Here is a 25,579-nt window from a genome sequence, read left to right on the forward strand (position 1 = left end):
TATGCTCGAACGAGCAGTGCTCCTGTACCATTTCTGTTTGCTCTCCTTTTGTTGCCTTGTTCGAACAACACTCCTTCCAATGTCTAGACTCGTTCAAGGCAAGGCTCCACACCCTTAGTGAAGCCTTAAACGCCCCACATCGATCACTTCATTGATCGTTCCAAACACTAATTCACTTACATACGACACATCCCAAAGTCCTTCTCCAAAGTACAAGCTAAGGCGTGTTCAATGAAGAGATCAAATTCATCATATTATTAAGAGTTTTGGCACTTGCACTAACAGGCATATTCAAAAATTCTCCATGATATCTTTTACCATAGTAAAAAGTCTAAAACAATTAAGAATATCTAGAAAGCAAAAGTGTTAGAAAGTATCTAAAAAACGGCTTACTTTTGTAAAAAACTACATAAAATATTTATTTTTGTTATCAAAGAGTAGGGGTGTTCAAAAGTACCCCACCCGTCCGACCCGACGGCGGGTCAAAAAATAAAAATAAATTAGAAACTCCGGGTCGGATCATGGGCTGATTTCAAATTGATCCGGGTACCCGTTAATGACCCGCTTAATAGTTAATATATATAGTTATTTTTTTAGGGTTTTCATTTCACTTTCCTAGTCGTTTTCTTTACATCTTCCATTCTTCCTTTACATCTTCCTACTCAGAACCATTTCAAAGTCCCAGCCGTTTTCTTCTCATCTTCCTTTACATCTCCCTTATTTCATAGTGAGAATCCTAGTATGAACTTTGTTGGGAAACTATTCAGATTGCAGAACTATAGAAATCCTAGCCCTATTGCTACTGCATTAAAAATTGCAAAATATCTTCAAATTATTATCACCTTACACAAAAATAACTAAATTTCAACAAGAATAAAAGATCAAAATGTTCAGAAATAGAATCATGTAAGATTTTTTATATAGAAGATGTATACCAACATAAGCAAAAAGAACACAGTAAACAGCCGCAAATATTGGCAAAGGTATTGAAGTAAGGAGTGCCCCAAATTTTCCTATTAAACAGAGGATCAAAATCACCACATCAAAATCTCCATCTCCTTTATTTCTTTAAATTTATTAAAATAATCAAAAAATAAAAATCGGGTACCCGGTGTCCCGACCCGTCTTATTCGGGTACCCAAAAACCGGGTACCCGCATCAAATAGGCTGGGATATGTGCCGTTAAAAAAGATACCCGGCTTTCCGGGTACCCGATTAGCCGGGTACCCGATTAGCTGGCTACCCGGTTAGCCGGGTACCCGGTAATGAACACCGCTATCAAAGAGTACCTATTAACGAAATCCATCCAAATTCCGTTTTCTTTTTTCATGTGCAAATCACGTGATTAGGTTTAATATATTCCAATTCCAATTCTTTTCCAGCTTCCGGCATACATTCAAATGGAACCCTAAATTAAAAAATTGCCCTTCTTCTTCTCTATTAAAATGATATGCTCAAGCTTTGAAATTTGTATTTCTTCATCTATACTTTAAATTGTTCATCTACTTATCTCATTTGTATTAAATGGCGTCAAAATCTACAAGTAATTTGAATGGAGATTTATGTCCAATTTAAGTGAAGTAAATCAAATTTCAAAACAAATAAAAACTTACCTGCAAATGGCGAATTGAAATGGAGATTGTTGGCCTCTTAAGGTTTTGATGATGACTTTACTTTTAAATAAACAAACATATTTTAGAGATTGTTTTGTAGGTATATATCCGATTTAATGTGAATCGTTGATGAAGCCTATGACTTGATTCGTGGAAGATGTACATGTCTCAAATATCCAAGAAGTTGGGAAATTGCTCTGGAAAACAGACTGCTGTTCCTAGAGTTAAAGTTCTGACGAATGTTGAAGCTGGAGACAGTACACTGTTCCTACGTAGCAGGTCTGAAGAATAGCATCGACTGGAAAATTGCGAATACTTTATTTTCTGTTTTTAAGTTGATGTAATGGTTTAGAATTAATTTAATTGCTTAAATTAATTAGTAAGTTAATTGGCAAATCTATTTTTAGGTTTTCTAAAAATAGCCCAAGACTTTTTCTTAATTAGATTTAGATCTCCTATTTTTTAGGATCTTATGTTTTAAACTCCTATGCTATTTTTAGCATTAAGGAAACTGATTTTTCTTTGAGCAAATAACAGCCGGACACTTTCATAATTCCACCACCTTTTGTTTTGAGAACGTGGGGGTAGTGGAGGTATGTGTGAGATAGTGGACGTTATGCTTATGGTAACTGCTGGCTGTTCCCTCTATAAATAGAAGGGACTTTGCTCGAATCAAAAATCAATCCTTTTAGGATTCAAGAGTGTCCATTAAAGGGAGATCATCTTAAGAAAAATATTTTCAGTTTTCCAATGCCAATTAATTTATATTTTTCTTAAGTAATTATTTTAATTCTTATCATCTTGAGAAATGGCCTTGTAAAGGGTAATTGAGTGTTTTGTTGTAATTAGACTTATGGGAAGTCTAAGGAAATAGAGAATAGAATCGAGAGAAGAGAAAGAGAAGGAGAGAAGAGAAGAGAAGAGAAGAGAAGAGAAGTGGGCCTAAGTAGAGAAGCTTTGAGTAAAGCATTTAGAGAATTGAGAAGCTTCAAGTGAAGCAAACATTGTTTTGTGTAATTGTAACTAATTGCCTAAACATAGTGAGAATTTTGAAATCCCGGGGGGTCGTGGTTTTTCCTTCTTATTAGGCCAAGAAGGTTTCCACGTAAAATCTTTGTCTCCTTTATTATTTTTCTTTTCGTTTTTAAGTTTAAGTTTTTGTCCTTTACTTAATATAATTCCGCAAAAATTAGAGGCAAAAATCTTAAACCTACTACACAACAATTCACCCCCCCCTCTTGTTGCATTCGATCATCCATTAATATTACTACAATTGGTATCAGAGCCCTGTTCCTCATTTAATCAGGAAACCCTAAGAGCAGTATCCTGTTCCCTGTCAAGATGTTGAAGATGAACGAACGCATGGAAGAAGGTTACTCTACACAAAGGCCACCTATGTTTGATGGGAAATTTTATACCTATTGGAAAAATAGAATGGAAATATTCATAAAGGCTGAAAATTACCAAGTATGGAGAGTTATTGAAATTGGAGACTTTGAGGTGACGACCATCAACTCCAATAACGAAGTAATCCCAAAGCCAATCACTGATTATGAAAAGGAAGACTTTCAAAAGATGGAGATGAACGCTCTCGCTATCAAGTTACTTCACTGTGGGCTTGGTCCAAATGAGCACAATCGAATTATGGGTTGCAAAACCGCAAAACAGATTTGGGACCTGCTCGAAGTTACCCATGAAGGTACTAGTGAAGTAAAGAGATCCAAGATTGATTTGCTGATGTCCAAATATGAAAGATTCGTAATGGAACCTAGGGAAAACATTCAAGAAATGCTCACTAGGTTCACAAATATTACGAATGAGTTAGTCTCTCTTGGTAGAATCATTCCCGTTGATGAACAAGTTAGAAAAGTACTTAGGAGTCTTCCTCAAGACGAACGCTGGAGAGCAAAGGTTACAGCCATCCAGGAGTCCAAAGATTTCACCAAGTTCAATTTGGAAGAGCTGGCTGGTTCCCTAATGACCCATGAATTGCATTTGGGAACAGCTGACAGTTCCCGAAACAAAGGACTGGCTCTAGCAGCTGATGATAGCGATGAATCAGAAACTGATGAAGAGGAAGCAGCACTGTTGGCTCGAAAATTCAAAAAATTCTTCAGGAACAGAAGGTATGGTAATCAAAGGAATAACAAAGAGAAGGGAACACCGAACTTGAAGACAAACTTTGAATGCCATAAGTGTGGGAGCACTGAACACTTCATCAAGGATTGCCCTCAATGGAAAAATGAGAAGGGCAAGGGAAAAGCAAGAGAAGTTGGAAGACAATATAAGAAGGGAAACTTCAAAACAGATTTTAGAAAAGCAATGATAGCAGCTTGGGGAGATACGGAGAGCGAGGCTGAGACAGAAGCTACAATGGAAGAGGAAACAGCAAACCTATGTCTCATGGCATCTCATGAAGAATCCAAAGAAAAAGAGGTAATGTCTTCTGGTCCATCTCCTAAACATCTGTCCAACATAAGTAAGAATAAACTAATTGAACTGCTTTTAGAGACACAAGAAAAGCTAGATGAAAAAACAGCTAAGTGTCTCCAAATTGAGAAAGATCTTAACTTAAGTGAAGATCATATCTCATATCTAAACTCCTTTAGAATCGATGTGCAAAGTAAATTTTTTGATTTGCTAGATAAGAATATCATTTTGAAAGAGCAGTTGGAGAAATTAAAACAGGAATTTATCACTCTTAATATTGAATTGAATCAAAGCAAATTGTTAGGATTAAAATCGGTTGAAAATGATAAAACCACTCACGTGGTTAGCACTGAATTTCAAAAAATGAAATCAAAATTAGAATCCTACGAAATTGAAAATGAAAATTTGAAAAATAAAATAAACTTAAGAGGAAAAGGGAAAATCAATGAAATTCCCAAATGGATTCTAAATGCTAAAACCAAAAGTAAAGAAGGTCTAGGCTATATAAGGAATGATAAAAAGAAAAAGTTCTATGTAGATCTCCCTAGTAGCAAAATATGTTCCTTCTGTGGTAAAAGTGGACACCTAAAACATCAATGTATAAAGAGGGAACAGCATGTCAAAGCAAATAAAAATTATGTCGAACGTACATGGATTAAGAAATGTGATTCAAATATTGTCGACAAGGAACCCAAGGATGAATGGGTTCCTGCACCTAACCATTAGTTTGCTTTGCAGGTTCAAGTGAGGGGGAACAACTCATGGTATCTCGACAGTGGGTGTTCCAAGCACATGACGGGTGACAAATCTAAATTTCTCTCACTTGAAGCCTATGATGGGGGAACAGTAACCTTCGGTGACAACATGAAGGGTGAGATAATCGCCAAAGGAAAGGTTGGAAGGTCTAGTTCCCATGCCATTGATAATGTATTTTTAGTCGAGAATTTAAAACACAATTTGTTAAGTATTTCTCAATTTTGCGACAAAGGTAACTCTGTTAAGTTTACTTCTGAAAAATGCATAATTTCTAGGAACAGTACAGGAGACCCTGTGCTGGAGGGAATCAGAAAAGGGAACACCTATGTGGTGGACCTGGACACTGTTCCCAGAAACAGTCTAACGTGTTTAAGTGTTATTGAAGAAGACCCACTTCTTTGGCACAAGCGTCTAGGTCATGCTAGTTATTCATTGATTAACACTTTAAGATCAAAAGACCTAGTAAGAGGATTACCTGCAATAAAATTTCTTAAAAATGAAGTTTGTGATCCTTGTGCTAAAGGAAAACAAGTGCGGTCATCCTTTAAATCAAAGAACGTTGTGACTACCACTAGACCATTAGAATTAATTCATATGGATTTATGTGGACCAATGAGAACACAAAGCCGTAGTGGCAAAAAGTATGTATTTGTTGTTGTTGATGATTACAGTAGATTTACTTGGACATTATTTTTGGCAAGCAAAGATGAAGCTTTTGATGAGTTTGTTTCCTTTGCTAATAAAACGCAAAAATCTACCAATAATCAAATTGTTCACATTAGGTCTGATCATGGAAAAGAATTTGAAAATTCAAACTTCATGAATTATTGCAATGAACATGGCATAAATCACAATTTTTCCGCACCTAGAACACCACAACAAAATGGTGTGGTAGAAAGGAAAAATAGGACTTTAGAAGAAATGGCAAGGACCATGTTGATTGCTAGTGGTCTACCTAGGAATTTTTGGGCAGAAGCCGTTAACACTGCATGCTATATATTGAATCGTGTACTAATTAGACCAATCACTTCAAAGACACCCTATGAATTACTTAAGGGTGTTAAACCAAATATTTCCTATTTTCGTGTGTTTGGATGCAAATGTTTTGTACATGTTAATGGAAAACGAAATTTGGGTAAATTTGATGAAAGAAGTGATGAGGCAGTGTTTCTTGGTTATTCATCACAAAGCAAAGCTTACAGAGTATATAATAAGAGAACAATGAGTGTAGAAGAGTCTGTTCACATAATCTTTGATGAAACTAACTTTTCAACAAGTGAACAGGAAACAAGTAATATTAAAATAGGTCTTGCAAATTTGGAAGATGAAGATGAAGGAATAAAAGTGCAAGATCGAGGAACAGCAAGCGAACAGTCGATACAAGAAGAGGCAGAAGAAACTGACCAAATCCAGGAACTGCCAGCACAACAGGACCAGCAGACTGTTCCCAATCCAGCTGTTCCCACAGATGAGCAAAATGATCCAGTAGCTGAACAGAATGTCAATCAAGTTGCTGAATAAGAACATGCTCCTGTTCCTTCAAGAGAATTTGTGCCTAAACCTTGGAAGTATCAAAGATATCATACTCTTGATTCAATTGTAAGTGATATAAATAAGGGAACACAAACTAGATCTCAATTGAGAAACTTTTGTGCACACTTTGCGTTCCTATCATCACTTGAACCAAAAAATCACGAGGAAGCTTTAAAGGATTCCGATTGGATAGTTGCCATGCAAGATGAACTAAATGAGTTTGAGAGAAATAAAGTGTGGCACTTGGAACCCAAACCGAAAAACAAGAAAGTTATTGGTTTGAAATGGGTATTTCGGAATAAGCTTGATGAGCATGGTATAATTGTTAGAAATAAAGCTAGACTTGTGGTTAAAGGTTATAATCAACAAGAAGGTATTGATTACACTGAGACTTTTGCTCCAGTAGCAAGGTTAGAGGCTATCCGAATCTTAATTTCTTTTGCTGCATTTATGAATTTTAAGCTACATCAAATGGATGTGAAATGTGCTTTTTTGAATGGTTATCTTGATGAAGAAGTTTTTGTGGAAAAACCCCCAGGTTTTGAGAATACCTCTTGTCCTAATCATGTCTACAAGCTTGACAAAGCCCTATATGGCTTGAAGCAAGCACCTAGGCAATGGTACGAAAGACTTTCAAAGTTTTTGATTCAAAATAACTTTGTAAGAGGAAAAATCGACAAAACCTTGTTCTTTAAGAATAAAGGTTCTCATATTTTGGTTGTTCAAATTTATGTTGATGATATTATTTTTGGTGCTACTAATGATTTATTATGTAAAGAATTTGCTAACCTTATGGGTACAGAATTTGAAATGAGCATGATGGGAGAATTAAATTTCTTTCTTGGTTTGCAAATTAAACAAACTGAAAATGGTATTTTCATTCATCAACAAAAATACATCAAAGAACTTCTTAAGAAATATGGACTAAATAATGCAAAAACCAATCACACACCTATGGCTACCAATGTTAGACTAGATGAAGACCTAAATGGGAACAATGTAGATCAAACCATGTATAGAGGCATGATAGGTTCTTTATTGTATCTAACTGCAAGTAGACCTGATATTTCTTTTAGTGTTGGTTTATGTGCTAGATTTCAATCAAATCCTAAAGAATCACATCTCACTGCAGTCAAACGAATTTTGAGATATTTAAAGGGAACAGACGACTTGTCCCTATTTTATCCTAAAAGTGATGTTTATGATTTAAAAGGTTTTAGTGATGCAGATTATGCAGGTGATCTTGTTAATAGAAAAAGTACATCAGGTATGGTACAATATCTTGGCTTATGTTTAGTTTCATGGAGTTCCAAGAAACAAAACACAGTTGCATTATCCACTGCAGAAGCTGAATACGTAGCAGCAGCAGCCTGCTGTTCCCAAATGCTTTGGATAAAACAGCAACTTAGAGATTTTGGTATTAAAGTTGAATGCATTCCTATTTATTGTGACAATACCAGTGCCATATGTATATCCAAAGATCCAGTGCATCATTCACGTGCTAAACATATACATATTAGACATCATTTTCTTAAAGATAATGTAGAACACAAAAATATTGTATTGAAGCATGTTAACACAAATGAACAAGTTGCAGATATTCTGACCAAACCACTTCCTAGGGAACAATATGAAAAGATGAGATTGGAACTTGGTATGATCAAGCTCCACTAAAGTTAGTTGCATATATTTCCCTTTGAAGCATTATGAGAATGAAGAGGTCAGGAATCAATCTCAAAATCTTGATTGAAAATCAATTATTGCATGGATCAGGTAAACACGTAATGAAGTTTGTACTATGAATGTTTTTACGTTTGCATGTTGTTAATTCAAACAGACCAATGCAATATGTTCATTATTTTCTCCATAATATTTCATAAACTTTTCATATTATATCATCACATTGTTTGGAAATTAGTACAGCCAACTTAAAATTAAAACTAATGGGAAACGGTTTTTAATAACCAAAATACACAATCCTTCCATATCTAATGCATTGATGAAAAGGCTTTGATGAGATGGGACGTTTGATAACTATCAACTCTCTTTAAAAAGCCCTCACTACATCACAATCACTCAAACCGTCATTCTTCTCCCTCCTCACAAACCGTCACAAGAAACTGTCCTTCTTCTCCCTCAAACCTTCAACACTCAACCATGAAAACTCCCAAATCAAGCAAGAAAACATCAAAATCTGGAAAGAAAGCGTCCTCATCCCACCAAAACATCCAGCCGACACCCTTACAAGTTGTTCATCCATCCCCATTGTTAAAAGATGCACCACCACCAACACCCTCACAAGAAACCACTGACAATGCTCGACCAAAACGCAAATCATTCACACCAAGAGGTGAATCATCATCCCAAACTGCCAAACGTTTGAAGCAAGTCGACCCAAATAGTGCCGAGGAGATTGCTAAAGAGATGACTGTTGGATTTGGGGTTGACAAATTCTGGTATGACTCTACTTACTTTCCACAACTCCATGACATTTTAAAATTTCAAGAATGGGAAGGTTTGATGACTGAATATTGTTGCAATTCTCTCTTCCCAAATATCATGAGAGAGTTTATTTCAAATTTTTCAAATGATTGTGGTAAGTGTTCCAGTGTGGTTAGGAACATTAAAATAGAGTTTAATAGTGCTTTATTGGCAGAATGGTTTAAAATTTCGAATGTAGGGTTTGATACATACAGTATTGGTGCTAAGATAGTTTTCTCTGGGATAAATGAAAAAACAATCTTTAAGTTTTTAGGGGTTGAACAGAAAAGGGGTAAAATCAGTCACAATGTGTTGTCCCCATTGCATAAATTACTTTATAATGTAGCACGAAGATTCATCTTGCCCCGAAATTCCAAAAGGAGTGAGGTGAGTCTGCGTGATGCAACTCTGATTTATTGCATGGATAATCAAATCAAAATCAATTTTCCATCTTTAATGATTTCGCATTTGTCTGACTGTATAGAAAAGAAAAATGTTGTAGGGTATGGGGGGCTGTTAACTTGGATTTTCCGTAAATTTGGTGTGCCATTGGATGGGTTGGAGTACCCAATGGGACCAAATATGAAGATTGGTGCTCGTTGTTTGAAAAACTTGCATTTGAGAGTGACTGATGAGGGGGTATTAATAAATGACTTAGAAGAAGTTGTTTTTGTTGGTTCTGATGATGAAGAAGTAGAAGAAGAAGAAGAAGAAGAGGAGGTTGAAAAAGAAATAAAAATAAAGAAAGAAAAAGGAATTGAAAAAGAAAAAGAAAAAGAAAAGGAAGAAGAAGAAAAAGAAGAAGTAAAACAAGGGCCTGTTCCCAGTGAAGCAGAAAACAAGGGGGAACAGGAAGAGGAGACTAAAGTTGAGGGGGAACAAGGAGAAAAGGAAGGAGATTCCAGTGATGAGGAGGTCGTGATTGCTAAGCTGAGGAAGGGTAAAGCCACTCAGAGGAAGAGTAGGAGGCTTGCTTCAAAGGGTAAGGCAGTAAAGGTTGATGATGTTACTTCAAAAACCATTCCTGAGCCTACTTCATATGACCCTCCTTCTCCCAAGCCAACCACTCCACCACCAACTCAAACCTTATCACCACCTCCATCACCCATTCACTTCACACCACCACCATTTCCATCCTCTCCTGGTGTTGGTTGTGCTGACCCTACTCCTACAGCATCTTCAGACTCCATCCTTTCAAAACTCCTTGATCTACAGTCTCAATTCATTGCATTTCAGGATGAAACTCGTGTCTCGCTTGCTTCTATTGTGGATCAGCTAAACCAAATGGAACAACGCCTTGGTGCCAAGCTGGACACAGTGGAGGTGCAGACTGAGTACATTGATGAAGAGACTGACCCTTGATCCCTCTGCTAAAAAATTTAATGATTTGTTAGCTGTATCACTTCTCAAACAATTTCATTTTTTGTCTTGTACCATCTGGGGTACATGGTTGTTGTAACTTTGAACAATTGCTACTTTTCTTTGTTTTTATTTTCTATGGTCTGTGACAATTAACTCTATGCAGGTTTAATCATTGTTCATAGCACTTGCTTTTATTATTGTTGTTTGTTGTTTTCATCACTAACAAATCTATATGGTTTGTGCTGAGATTTGATACCTCCCAATTCTTTTTGACTGATGACAAAAGGGGGAAGATTATGCACAAACTTAAGAGGAGAAGTGAATACACAGTTACATATCCTCGTTGATTTATATTGATTCTTATGGATATAATGTGTGCTTGCTGTGTTTATGCTAGTTAAGTGATCATCTGTGGTTGTTGAAGTCCTCATGAATATTTGATTCTGTGAAAATACTTAATAAGTTATGTTTATTATTATTATTAGGTTTATTATAGTTCTATTATGTTAGCTTATATTATGTTAGTTTTATTATATTAGGTTATTATGTTATGTTAGTCTTTATCTATTTCCGTTTAACTTAGTTTATTTCATTTAGGTTTTAAGTTAATCAATTTTGAAAACTTTTGAAAAATATTTGATATTTTAGAGTAAACTGTTTGTTTATGAATGCTTGGTAAATTATATTCTAACAAGTTGATTTGCTAAGTTAATTAGAGTTACTTTAATCTCTAGTATGCTCTATGAATTTTGTTTTACTCTATTTTACTTAAGTTTGTTTATAAAGTTTGCCATCATCAAAAAGGGGGAATTTGTTGGCCTCTTAAGGTTTTTATGATGACTTTACTTTTAAATAAACAAACATATTTTAGAGATTGTTTTGTAGGTATATATCCGATTTAATGTGAATCGTTGATGAAGCCTATGACTTGATTCGTGGAAGATGTACATGTCTCAAATATCCAAGAAGTTGGGAAATTGCTCTGGAAAACAGACTGTTGTTCCTAGAGTTAAAGTTCTGACGAATGTTGAAGCTGGAGACAGTACACTGTTCCTACGTAGCAGGTCTGAAGAATAGCATCGACTGGAAAATTGCGAATACTTTATTTTCTGTTTTTAAGTTGATGTAATGGTTTAGAATTAATTTAATTGCTTAAATTAATTAGTAAGTTAATTGGCAAATCTATTTTTAGGTTTTCTAAAAATAGCCCAAGACTTTTTCTTAATTAGATTTAGATCTCCTATTTTTTAGGATCTTATGTTTTAAACTCCTATGCTATTTTTAGCATTAAGGAAACTGATTTTTCTTTGAGCAAATAACAGCCGGACACTTTCATAATTCCACCACCTTTTGTTTTGAGAACGTGGGGGTAGTGGAGGTATGTGTGAGATAGTGGACGTTATGCTTATGGTAACTGCTGGCTGTTCCCTCTATAAATAGAAGGGACTTTGCTCGAATCAAAAATCAATCCTTTTAGGATTCAAGAGTGTCCATTAAAGGGAGATCATCTTAAGAAAAATATTTTCAGTTTTCCAATGCCAATTAATTTATATTTTTCTTAAGTAATTATTTTAATTCTTATCATCTTGAGAAATGGCCTTGTAAAGGGTAATTGAGTGTTTTGTTGTAATTAGACTTATGGGAAGTCTAAGGAAATAGAGAATAGAATCGAGAGAAGAGAAAGAGAAGGAGAGAAGAGAAGAGAAGAGAAGAGAAGAGAAGTGGGCCTAAGTAGAGAAGCTTTGAGTAAAGCATTTAGAGAATTGAGAAGCTTCAAGTGAAGCAAACATTGTTTTGTGTAATTGTAACTAATTGACTAAACATAGTGAGAATTTTGAAATCCCGGGGGGTCGTGGTTTTTCCTTCTTATTAGGCCAAGAAGGTTTCCACGTAAAATCTTTGTCTCCTTTATTATTTTTCTTTTCGTTTTTAAGTTTAAGTTTTTGTCCTTTACTTAATATAATTCCGCAAAAATTAGAGGCAAAAATCTTAAACCTACTACACAACAATTCACCCCCCCCCCCCCCCCCCCCCCCTCTTGTTGCATTCGATCATCCATTAATATTCCTACAGAGATTTATGTCTTTGTTAAATCATGAAATACTAATGGAATTTTAGATAGATTCCGATAATATGTACTATTTGACAATAAAAATAAATATTCTAGGTAGTTTTTGACAAAAAAAAATATTCTAGGTAGTTTTTCACAAATATAAGCTTTTCTTAGGTACTCTTTAATAATTTTCCTTTATAAAATTGTTTCAAAAATTATTATATATATATATATATATACTTCTTCTGTTCCAATTTACTTGCAATACTTTCTATTTTTTGATGTTTCATATTACTTGCAACATTATCCTTTTTGGCAAAAAGCAATTATGCAATTCTCTATTTTACCCATACTTTATTCACTTCCCCACATATCATTATCAACCTTACCCATGTGAAATGGGGTAAAATTGTCATTTTGTTTTGAAAAAAGTTGTTCTCAAATATTGTGCAAAGTTGCTATGTTGCAACTAAATTGGAACAGAGATAGTATATCTTTGAGTCAATTGTAAGAGATGTGCATGGTGTTGATTGGTAGTAAGTAGTGGATATAGAGATTATGAACTTGTTTGGAAAATTCTTGTTTATGGTAAACCATTCGATAAATTGACATTTTTGATGTATCATTAGACTCTTTAAGAGAATTGATGTAACATTTTTGATGTTTGACGGTAAATTTTGATTAATTGAGCATTAATATTACACCAATTAATTAATTATAAAATAAAATTGTAATAAAGCAAATAACTAATTATGGAAAAACATTATTACAGGATGTGTGCGACTTGAACTAGATCAAGCCACACGTTTTATGTGACTTAGACGCATTTTATGCGACTTACACCTAGGTCCAAGTATACTAGACTAGGTGAAAGAGTAGTTAGTAACAGACCATCGTACACTAGTTCGTGTACAACGCCACCTTTTATTAGTATGTATTTTACTTTCAAATATAGCTATATTATTTCACTTAGTAAGTATAAACTAAAACAATCCACAAAACTATTCACAAAATGTAGCAAATTAAAGTTTCTTTCAGTTATGAGAAAATAATTGACCGTGTGGATATAGCGAAAAAGAGTAATTATATTGATTTACTTCCTAAGGTCCTAATCAAATCCATCGTTTGAATTATTCACACTACTCATGGATCAACTTGTCTAATGTTTTTTAACTAATTAGTAGAAATTATATAGTAAAATGAAATCTTATTAAATTTTTCTCAAATTATAGCTTTCAAATATCAATTTTTATAAAATTTAGATGTTTGTAATTGGAGATATTACTGAATGAAGTGTTGCACTAACAGGCCATTTGGTTAATGATACTAAATAGTTGTAATGAAAATGATTTATAATGTAAAATTTCATTAAAAGTTCCATGTCACTAGTTTTAATTCTCATTATCACCATTTAACACCACCTATCAAATAGACCGTATGTTGCGTAAAAATCCTAACGTGCATAAAAATAAGACCCGAAGGAAGTATCTCTAAACAAAAACAGTGATGATTTACAAAATCCTTGTGTATGGTTCCTTAGATAATAGAAATCCTTTATCGCCTTAAACAAAAGAAGTGAAGTGAGGGTAAAATTTATAAGGTGAAGCAAAGGGAAACCCTATTTAATATTAAAATTTCAACAATTCAATGATTGATAGTACATTCAGAAAGCTCCGACTTGAAAATTCGATAAATTTAACATAGATGTCTGCAACCAAAGATTAAAGGCCAACGGCAGAGGATGTCCTAGGCCGAGATTTATTCTTAGCCATAAGTATTTGATTGGCTCGCTCCTCTTCCTCTTCAAGTTTCTTTCTCCTAGCGGCCTCTTCCTTATGTCTCTGAATCAGCTCCAGTTCGCGCTGACGTTCCTCCAATTTACGCTGGAGCTCTAGAGCTTCTTTCCTCTGAGCCTCCTCCACTCTCCTTCTGTTCTCTTCAAGCATCTTATCAAGCTCCTCCCTTTCTCTCCGTGCTTGTTCCTGTCCAAGATTTTATCAAAATAAGGGTTTTAGTAATTCATGAATAAACCCATGTTTTAGAGGTAGATTCTCAAATTGATCGGAAGCATCAGTTTTGTAATAGGATTCACCAAGAACAGACATTAACAATATAAGAGAAATGACGCTTTAGAAGGTGCCTCCAAAACTCGCGATTATCCCTAGAAAAGTTGGGACATGGAATCACTCTCAACAAAATACTCCAACATAAATCATGATGAAAGCAACCACAGCAAGACAGAAGAACATACATGCTCAATGGTCATGAAAATGAAATCCATTGGACAAGAAACCACCCTTTCCCGAATCAAGGCCATGGTTAAACTCAATTGGAAAATTCTAGTGGCTTAGTGAACCAAACGCAATACTCACGGTTCATTTTAGGCAACACTACAGCTGGAGCTAGGGTGAACAAGACTTAACAATCAATACTATATTTTGGCATGAAATCTGATACTCACTTCTTTTTGCCTTGCCTCCATAAGAGCTGTTTCCTTCTCTTTCTTAAGCTGAGCAACAACATCATCAAACAACTTCTTTTGACCTTCATCGATGCGCCTTTTGATTTCTAAGTTAACTTCTTCTGAATTTAACCTCTCCTCAACATTTTTGCGTATAGCTTCTTCAATCCTCTTAGTGGTCTCTTCTTCTAGTAGCTTGAGCTGAATTTCATGTTGGATCCTGGTTGAAAAAACAAAAGTCAAATATAAATGTAGTCCCGGTCATGTAGAAAGCTGTGGCAAACCATACGAGTGATGAACAAAAACGATCTCACAGCAAGCTTATGCCTCCTTTCATTTAGATTATCTTCACTAGTCAGCAGAGATCTTAACCTTCAGTAAAATAAATGACTAATGTAAATGCTCCACGCATCAGCAGGTTGTATAGTAGCTTATGCAGCTAATCATCCAAGGCATACCTCTCTAACAGGAGTCTGATCCATAACACATCAGATTCTAACAGTGAGAACAGTAGATAAACGATGCAGCACTAGATCATCAAAATTATAAGTTGAAATTTAGCAGTAGCTTCCTTCAGAAAACCCGGTAAAGAAGCTCAACCTGTAGTATATTTACATCTAATTATAAGTCAAACAGAAGCGAGCATCAGAATCAGCTTATAAGATAATCCTACGAAAGAAGCCAACTGCCAATCAGGGAACTAGCTTTGCACTCTAAGCAAGGAAGAAAGCAAAAGTAAAGGAATGAAGTACACTAGGTTGAGACTTCTAGTCTGGTAAAAGCATATCAAAAACTCAGACAGGAAGACAGAATAAACAAAATGAAGGAAGTTGATGAGCATCTTTTCTGAACAATTAGCGTAAAATTATAATTCACTAGGTAAATTCAGAACCAACACATGTGAAATCCCAGCAAAGCTCAATCAACATAGACACAAAAGAACTATGCGAAATGAATGTAACAATTGGAACATCAGCTGATGCATAACTACAACTACCTTTTTTTTTCTTCATCTTCTTCCTTTTTCTGCCTCTTTAAAGCCTCCTTACGCTCAACTGATGCAACACTTGGACTGCGGGACTTGTGAAGAGACTGCGAGGAACTCCTACTTCTTCTTCTCCTGTAATGGCGTGCTATTGGAGAACGGCTCTTTCGACGTCTTGTTGGCGAACGGCTTCTACGACGACGTAGGGAATTTGAGCGACTTCTTCGCCTGCATAAGAGAAGCACAAGTCCAATTGCAAGTTACAAACATAGTAGAGATAAAGCTAATCATGCACAGGAAACAGATTAAGTCCGTATCATTACACCTCGGACAACGATTTTTTACATAAAATTGAAAAATACGCCTAATCCATCCACAAAGACTAATGAGTGGTTAACAGAAACTAAATTTTGATAACGCGCAAGTATGACAAGCCCCGTTAATATATTAAAAAATTACAATATTATAAAAAAAAAATTCTCATTAAGCATTGCGTAATGTTCTTCTAAATTTTATTTCACTCTTTTACGCTTTGCTATATGAACTCTTAATTTTACACCACACATGTCCAATCCTTGGAAAAGAGATTATTCTAACACTTTATTTCAAACAAAAAATCATTTATTTATTTCATAAAAATATCCGAGTTGAACATTCAGATCCACAACTGAATCCAATATTGGTACTTATGTGATATGTCCATGTAACATAGCCTCTACGTGCTTTATGCCTATGTTACTCGGACTCATGTATCTACAGTGAACACGGATGCCAAGTGTAGGATTTGGCTGCTAAATGAAAAAATGGATGGTTGTTACGCCAAAAATAAGTGTCCCAAGTTCCATACCCAAGTCCGATTAAAGAATCATACGAAGATTCCACGCTACATAATTTAGCACTGTTCTAACTTCTAAGTAAACATTTGAACTAGATTACAACTTTCAAAGCTTGTTATTTTGGATTCTAAATATTGATTTGGACATTGTGTTGATTAGATGTAGCTTTTAAATTGAAGTTCAGTCAGTTCCAACTTCCAAGTAAAAGACAATAATAAATACTACAGGATTTTCCAAGAACATTTGTGGTTGGGAAAAATTATTAAATGACAGGTTAAATGACGCCCGCAAAAAAAAGGTTAGCTTTGATTCACCCAGCCCATTAGCCAAAAAGCAGAAGTCCCATTTCGCAAATGACTTGCTTCAAGTTGTTCAGTACATAACTCAAGCAAGATTTGTTGCTTTGTCTAAACTCTCTACTTGAAAGGACTAGAAGTATAATCCAACAAATCACAAAAGCAATTAACATGGGAAAAATAATATCAACTATTGACCACTAGCTCAAAATAAATTTCATTATTAGATAACTCAAAATAATTCCAATTATAATAGGGTTCTTGAACCAAACACAGCCTTGACCTCATCAGAACAACACTCAAGCTTGGACAACAGGTTGACTGAGACTGAGCTAACAAGTAGGGTGCCTGATCACCTTGAGCCAAGCCTAACTAGGGACACCACTGAGTCATCAAATGAGGAGGTGGATCAGATCACAGAGTGGAACACTACTACATTACATGGGCCACGCCAAGAGGGACCCTGCTGCTCACTTGCACAAACAACTAACCAGCAAGTAGTTGAGATTATTTAGTTTGTTATTTGCAGCCTTTAATCACAAATGACATGTGTATCTATTTTATGGCACGCTTGTAATAAAAGGCTTATATATAGCCCTTGTTTTTCCTTGTAAAGATATCTTTTGATTTTCAATAATAAACCACATCTTTGAGAGTTTCAAAGTGGAATTGAGAGCCTTCAATTCTTTCCTTGTGCAAAGCTTGTTGTGAGTAAAGCAAAAAGGTTTGTTTAGTCCTTCCTAAACAAGTTCTTGGTAAGATTACCTAGTTCTTGAGGGAGATCATTGCCTAACCAACGAGTGTCATTGGAAGTGTATTGATCACAGATCAGAACCTTCTGATCATATTTGTTCACAGTGTCTTGCCCCTGCACAAACACCTTGCAGCTAATCACCAAATCTAGGGGTTCTTGGACTTGATTGGTGCAACTTGGAATCAGAGCTTGGCCATGGAAAAATGCAGGGAGTATCATCGAAGGAAAGATAGGAAATGGAACTAAAGAAGCAATTCAAAAAAATTCAAATACAGAACAATTTACGTTGAGTGATCTGTATTTTGTTCCTCTCTTTTCCCTTCATTAAATTCTATTTGATTTGGTTGTTATGTTGAAATCATAGCAATTCAAAGAATTAACTGAGTCAATTGCAATTTGGGGAGGAAATTTTCTAAAGAAAGTCTTCCTCTAAAGTGATCAGTTGTTTGCATTGTTAGTTTGTTTTTGTTCAAGAAGTTGTTTCTTGTATTTGTCCAATTTGTTTTGAGTATTGTCACCATGAATCCACCTATAAACATGGATGTTGAGACCAGACTTACCAACCTAACCGAGTTAGTAGAGCAATTGTCCCTCACACTGAACAATGCAGGGTTGTTGAACAATCCCAGACCAAACCCTGGGTTCAATGACAGATTCCTAAATGTGGACGTGCCAAACATTGAGGGTACACCTAAAAATAGCCTAGAAAGATACTTTGACTTCAAAGAAACCCCAGAAGACCAACGTTACAAATTGGCCAAGGTCATACTGAAGATAATTTGGTTAGAGGAAGTGTAGAAGCAAAGAAAGAGGGAAGATAGGGCTAGAATAGATTCTTGGGACAAGTTAAAGAAGCATTTAAGAAGGAAGTATGTACCTACAACCTACAAGCAACAGTTACATGAGAGCTGGGGAAACTTGAGGCAAGGGTCCATGACAGTGCCTTAATACATCCAAGAGAGGGAAAGATTAGTTGTGTTATGTGATATCAATGAACCAGAAGAGATGAAGAATGGTAGGTTTTTAGGTAGGCTCAAAGAGGAGATTAGAGAAAAGCTAGAACCCGTGCAAAACCTCACTTACGATGGTGCTTACAATAGTGCTTTAGCATATGAAAAGTATGCTAGGGTTAGAAGTCAGGGTTTAGAGGCAATAGGATACCACTACCTAACAGGGCTGTGAAACCTATGCCTTTCAAACCACAGTCCAAAGACAAGCTTAATGCACCTTTGAAGGATGTTGTCTGTTTCAAGTGTCATGGATATGGACACTAAAAGATGAGTGTTCCAATGCTAGGGCTTTCACACAAAAGGAATGGGTTGAGATTAACAGTAGGGTTGGGCCCAAGGCTATGCTAGTAACCATGGAAGGAAAAGAAGAGGTAGTCATGCCTCCTACTCCAGTAGATGGACCTAAGAGTACTTATGTGGTTAATAGTTTAGGCACTATGGAATTGACAGGGACTGAGTTATCAGAAGAGAGTAACAACAAACAAATCAACCCTGAAAAAGAGGGGCACAGCCTACTAGTTCGAAGGAACTTCCATGCCACTTCTAAGGCAGTCAAGACTAATCAAAGGGAAAATATTTTTCAGACTAAGTGCGGGATTGGTGGGGATTTGTGTGATCTGATCATAGACAGTGGGAGTGAATTAAATTGAGTGTGCAAAGACTTGGTGAAAAGGTTGAGTCTAGTAACCAAACCCCACCCTCACCCCTATAAACTTAGGTTAGATGAGCAGACTGAAAATTAAGTGAAGAGGCAATGTTTAGAAAGTTTCAAGATAAGCACTTATGAGGATCAAGTTTTGTGTGATTAACTGAACATGGATGCTTGTCATATTCTCCTAGGCAAACCTTGGCAACATGACAGGGGCACTAAGCATGATGGGGTAACTAATGTGTATACCTAAAGCATGAGGGTAAGATTTAAGGACTTGCTGCCTCTACCCCCACATAAGGCCATACCTCCACCTAAGACTAAGACTCCTATACATTTGATGAGTAGGAAAGCTTCTGACAGAGAGATTAGGGCTGGAGCTAAGGTTTGTGTGTTGTTCACTGAGGAAGTTCTGACAGCAAACAATCAAACAAACCCTAGCCTGTCAAAGTTATTAGAAGAATTCAAAGATGTCTTTCTCTTTAGAGTTACCAATAGGACTACCCCCTATCAGAGGTATTGAACACCAAATAGACCTAATTCTTGGAGCACCTCTACCCAACAAACCAACTTATAGATCAAACCCCAAGAAACTCAGGAGGTACGGAGGCAAATAGGAGAGCTAATGAAGAAAGAGTATATGAGGGAAAGTCTAAGCCCCTGTGCAGTGCCTGCCTTGCTAGTGCCCAAGGATGGGACTTGGAGGATGGGCATTGAAAGTAGAAGTGTGAATATTACAGTATAGGTTTCCCATACCTAGACTAGATGACCTCCTTGATGAGTTAACTAGGGCTGAATGGTTGAGCAAGGTAGATTTAAGGAGTGGGTATCACCAAATTAGAATGAAGGAGGGGGTGGATAGAAGACTGCTTTCAAGACCAAATATGGGTTGTATGAGTGGCTAGTCATGCCTTTTGGGTTAACAGGTGCACCAAACATATTCACGAGGTTAATGACTGAAGTTCTAAGATCCTATATAGGAAAATTTGTGGTGGTATACTTAGATGACATCCTAGTCTATAGCCAAAGCCTTGAACTACACATTTCACAGCTAAGAGAGTTGTTTGTGATGCTTAGGAGACGGAAATTATTTGTTAACTTGGAAAAGTATGCCTTCATGATGCAAGAAGTGAGTGTTTTAGGATTCATCATTGGGAGGGAAAGGGTGAAGGCTGAATTTGCCAAAATAGAAGCCATTATGTCTTGGCCTACAACATACAGCATCACCCAGAACAGGTCATTCCATGGGTTAGCATCTTTTTACAGAAGTTTTCAGCACCATTATGGCTCCCCTCACCGAGTGCACTAAATCTAGCAAGTTTGAGTAGACTAAGAAGGCACGATAGGCCTTTGAAAGAATAAAACAAGAGATTTTCTTAGGCTACCTGATTTTGCAAAATCTTTTGAGGTAGAGTGTGATGCTAGTGGCAAGGGCATTAGGGCTATGTTAATTCAAGAAGGCAAACATGTAGCTTACTTTAGTGAGAAACTAAGTAGAAGCAAATTAAACTACTCCACAAATAATAATGAGTTTTATGCCATAGTCAGGGCTTTAGAGAATTGAACACATATCTTAGGGTGCAACCCTTTGTTTTATATTCAGACCATGAATCTCTTAAGCACATCAATGGGCAAAAGAAACTTAACACTAGGCATGTCAAATGGGTAGAATTCTTGTAGTCCTTCACTTTCTCTTCTAAATATAAAACAGGAAAAGCCAATGTCATTGCTGATGCTCTTAGTAGAAGAAGCCATCTATTAGCCTCGTTAGAAACCAAAGTTCTTCGGTTTCAAATGATCAAAGATCTATAATGCACAGATCCAGAACTAAGTGGTTCGTATCAAGAGTGTCAAGGGGAATCACAAGTCTATACAAGAGGGTTTCTTGTTCAAAGGAAATAGGCTTTGCATACCTAAGTCTCCTCTAAGATATATTCTAGTGAAAGAAGTGCATGAAGGTACTTTGGGAGGAGGTCATTTTGGGATACAAAAACCTTAGACATGTTGGCACAGAACTTCTTTTAGCCTAAAATGTTTGGCACAATGGGAAATATGTCCTAAGATGTGAAACTTGCCATAAAACCAAACTAACATTTCAAAAGGGTCAATATAAACCCTTACATGTTGCTGAGAGACCTTGGGAGCACCTTAGTATGGATTTTATTGTAGCTTTGCCTAGAACAATAAGGGGGAGGGACGCAATCATGGTAGTGGTGGATAGATTCTCTAAAATGAGCCATTTCATTGCTTGTTACAAAACCGATGATGCCAAATACATAAAGCCAATCGATACTTCTCTGAGATAGTTAGGTTACATGGTGTGCCAAGATCCATTGCATCAGATAGAGATAGCAAGTTCCTGAGTGTTTTTTGGTCAACTTTGTGAAAATTGCTAGGAACTAAGTTCCTGTTTAGCACCTCTTATCACCCTCAAACAGATACTCAAACTAAGGCAACCAACAAGACATTAGGCACCATTCTATGAGCTCTAGTGCACAAAAACTTAAAAGATTGGGACACTAAACATGGCCATGCTGAATTTTCCTATAACAGGAGTCCTAGCCTTGCCACTAAAGTATCACCCTTTGAATGTGTGTTCGGTGTCAATCCTTTACTTCCCATTGCTTTGGTTGATTTACCGCACATACCCCATAAGGAACAAAGGATCAGGCAGAATCCTTGCTAAGAATTCATGATCAAGTCAAGGGCAACATTGAGAAAGCCAACCTGAGATACAAGAGAGGAGCAGATAAAGGGGTATCATTCAAGAGACAGTTCCAAGAAGGAGATTAGGTCTCGGTTCACCTTAGAAAGGATAGATTTTCAAAAAGGAGAAAAAAACAACTAATACCCACGCTGCACGAAGGTGGATGAAATGCTTATATAGTGGACATGGGGGAAGATTCAGGCATATACCCTACTTTCAACATTGAGGATATGGCCCCATACCATGGAAGTCTAGAATTGAGGAAAATTCTTTTTAAAGAGGGAGGGGTTAAATCGAACACAGCCTTGACCTCATCAGAACAACATTCATGCCTGTACAACAGGTCGACTGAGACTGAGCTGACTAGTAGGGTACCTGGAGTCATTGAATGAGGAGGTGGATCAGACCACAGAGCGGAACACTACTACATTACATGGGCCACACCAACAAGTACCCTACTGCCTGAAACAACTGATCGGCAAGCAATTGAGATTAGTTAGTTTGTTATTTGTAGCCATTAATTACAGCTCGCATGTGTATCTATTTTATGGCACGCTTCTTGTAATCAAAGGCTTATATATAGCCCTTGTTTTTCCATGTAAAGACATCTTTTGATATTCAATAATAAACCACACGTTTGAGAGTTTCAAAGTGGAATTGAGAGCCTTCAATTCTTTCCCTGTGCAAAGCCTGTTGTGAATGAAACAAGAAGGTTTGTTCGGTCCTTCCTAAACAAGTTCTTGGTGAGATTAGCCTAGTTCTTGAGGGAGATCATTGCTAACCAGCGAGTGTCATTGGAAGGGTATTGATCACTGATCAGAACCTTATGATCACATCTTTTCAAGGTGTCTTCCCCCTGCACAAACACCTTGCTGCTGCACATTCAAATCACCAAATGAAGGGGTTCTTGGACTTGATTGGTGCAGTTCTTCTCATTAAATTTGATTTACTGGGTAATGGAAATTGTTGATTTACTTGGTATTTGATGTGATAACTCAAACTAATCCCTACTATTACTGTTGGGTATTCATCATTGAATGTGATTTACTGAGTAATGGAAATTGTTGATTTGATGTATTCTTCTCATTTAACATAGTAAATTGAGCAACCACTTCCTCTATTAGTAGTTTATAATCGACAGTTAAAAATTAATGGAATTTGTGATCGTTTTTAAGGCCCATGTTTCAGTTAAACATATCCAACATGGTCCGGTGAAAAGATCAATCCCAACTATTTTGCATTCTAACTCAGTCAAAGCAATGTTGTAAATTGATGATCACAAAATCCACAAAAATTTCAGTCGATGAACTAGGTTAACATCAGATAATAATTTTCCTACTACATTACCATTTTAAGAAAAGTAAATGCTCGTGTGAGAATACATTGATTTACAAAACAAATACCAACTAAGAAATTTCAAAAAATAAATAAACATCCTCAATGCATCAGATGTTACAATAATTTACAGCCAATAAAATTTCACATATAACTAATCGAAGTTACACAAAATCCAAAAGAATGCAAGAAGAAAGAAAAACTTTATTTTTAAACAAAATAAATGGAAAGAAAATAGTTCTATAAAACAGAAATTAAATTACCGGCTGTGAGGTGAACGGCTGCGGTCCCTTCTACTACGGCGGCTATGGCGGTGACTCACCGGAGACGGAGAACGTCGCCGCCTATATGATGGCGAACGCGACACACTTCGAGCCATTAATTATTAATCTTAATCGACAGATTATAATTAGAAATCAAATTCTACAGAGTTTCAAAGTTTTCGTCGAAACTTTTGGTGAAGAAATTAATCTGATAGCCTAACTTGAAGTTGTGAGTGTAATAGTTTTACAAAACTGCTAGCTATACTTGTAATCAACTTGATTAACCCTGAATTAATTCAAACGAAACATAAAGAGGAATTGTAGACAAAATTTTTGCGTAGATGAACTAAAGAGAAAAGTGGGAACTACTGGTGAAGGGCTTTAGGGCTGTGAATTGGAAGAATTGGGGGATTTCTGGGGCTTTGTTTACGAGGGTTGAATAGTGTAATTTGGAACTGTCACGACTTGTTATTGTGAGACAATCTTTAATCGGCCATAGCCCATAAAGGGAAATGTAGAATAAGACTACGTATTAAATTGTAATGGGCAGGTCTATAAAGAGAAATGTAGAATAAGATTACGTATTAAGTTGTAATGGGCAGGTCCATAAAGAGACGTTTCTCAAGAGACCGGCTGTGAAATTGTTTATATAAATCTCGATCACTCTAAAATTGTACCTAATCACTTTGGGTGTTTGGCTAACAGTTAATAACTTTTAGCTGATAGCTGATAGCTGATAGCTGATAGCTGATTGGAGTAACTGATTAGACTAGCTGATTTTATAAACTGATTTGACTAGCTGGTTTTATTAGCTAATTATCTAAAAGTATTTGATAAAGTTTAGTTGATAGCTGAGAGGTAATTAGTGTAAAAAGACATTTAAGGACATATAATATGATTAATCTATTATTAAGTTTATAGAAGTATTCCATGTTAATAAGCTATATTAATATCTATGATCTATAAAATGTGAGCAAGCTTTTGACGCTATTCATAATTTGAAAATGAATATTATTCTTGCCAATAAGTTGTCATGTAATGTGCTGCATCACCATGTCATTTGCCATACCATCTCCCATGCCTTCCCCTCATTTACCTCATTTTGATGCTATTTTCAGAGAATTAGTATTTGAATTTTATATAAAAAAATTGTAAAAGAAATAATAAAAAAAATCGAGTATCCAGTTTTCGACCCCATGCAAACCGAGTATCCAAAATCCGAATACCCAGTTTAATCCGAGTCGGAGCTGGATTGCATATTTAGGTATTCGATAAAGCGGATACCCGGATTTTACACTTGAACAACCCTACCAAACACCCCCTTTAATATACTAAACACAAATACTTGTATGCAGCGCCTCATGCGTGCGACCAAAAAAAATTTTATACTTGTCGAATTCAAGCCTTAAAGCAGCCATTTCAAGAGTTAAAAAGTCAAATCTAACACTTAAAACCCCAATTCCAAGCTTAAAAAGCCAAGCTCAATTTAATTTTTTAACTATCGACTTCAACCCTTAAAACACTCCTTCTACCACTTAAAATGCTAAATCTAACTCTTCAAATTTCTATTCCAACCCTTAATTTTATATTTTACATACAAACTCCAATTGTAAAATATCCATTTTAAGACTTAGAATGCCTATTTCAAGGTCCAAAATGTCAAAATTCATGCTTTAAGGCAACTTAAAATTATGGGTTGGACCTATGAGTGGTCGTACGTATGTGGTCGTTTCAAAGGAGATTTGATGTATACTAAATACATACAGGTCAGCCAATAGAATTAGTAGCATCATGAGATCGTCTCATTTAGGAATTTGTGTTTTTATAATAAAATACTACGCGCACACAAACAAAATAATTCCCAAAATAAGTTTTTTTCACCTGTGCCTGAGAAATAGAATGGTATGGTATTGTTAGTAACAACGAATGATTACTAAGTTGAGTCATAAACTCATAGTCAACTCAATTTTGTTACTATTGTTAGTTGTTAGTAATAGTGGACGATTACTAAACTGACTTTGACTCAATTAAATAATCGGTCATTGTTACTAATAG

At 36.0% G+C, this 25,579-nt stretch overlaps 1 protein-coding gene across 1 annotated transcript; it reads right to left on the reverse strand.

The window, feature by feature from the left end:
* Positions 1 to 13,829: 13,829 nt before the first annotated feature.
* On the reverse strand, positions 13,830 to 24,013 carry LOC130817543 (uncharacterized protein At1g10890-like). The gene is made up of 4 exons (XM_057683303.1): positions 23,525 to 24,013; positions 15,687 to 15,902; positions 14,690 to 14,909; positions 13,830 to 14,210 (listed from the first exon to the last, which is right to left on the reverse strand). Exons 1-4 carry the CDS (start codon positions 23,638 to 23,640, stop codon positions 13,950 to 13,952), a joined length of 813 nt encoding a protein of 270 aa, XP_057539286.1. The 5' UTR covers positions 23,641 to 24,013; the 3' UTR covers positions 13,830 to 13,949.
* Between the last annotated feature and the right edge of the window lie 1,566 nt (positions 24,014 to 25,579).

Source organism: Amaranthus tricolor, chromosome 7 (assembly GCF_026212465.1).
Source record: "Amaranthus tricolor cultivar Red isolate AtriRed21 chromosome 7, ASM2621246v1, whole genome shotgun sequence".
Taxonomy (NCBI): Eukaryota; Viridiplantae; Streptophyta; class Magnoliopsida; order Caryophyllales; family Amaranthaceae; genus Amaranthus; species Amaranthus tricolor.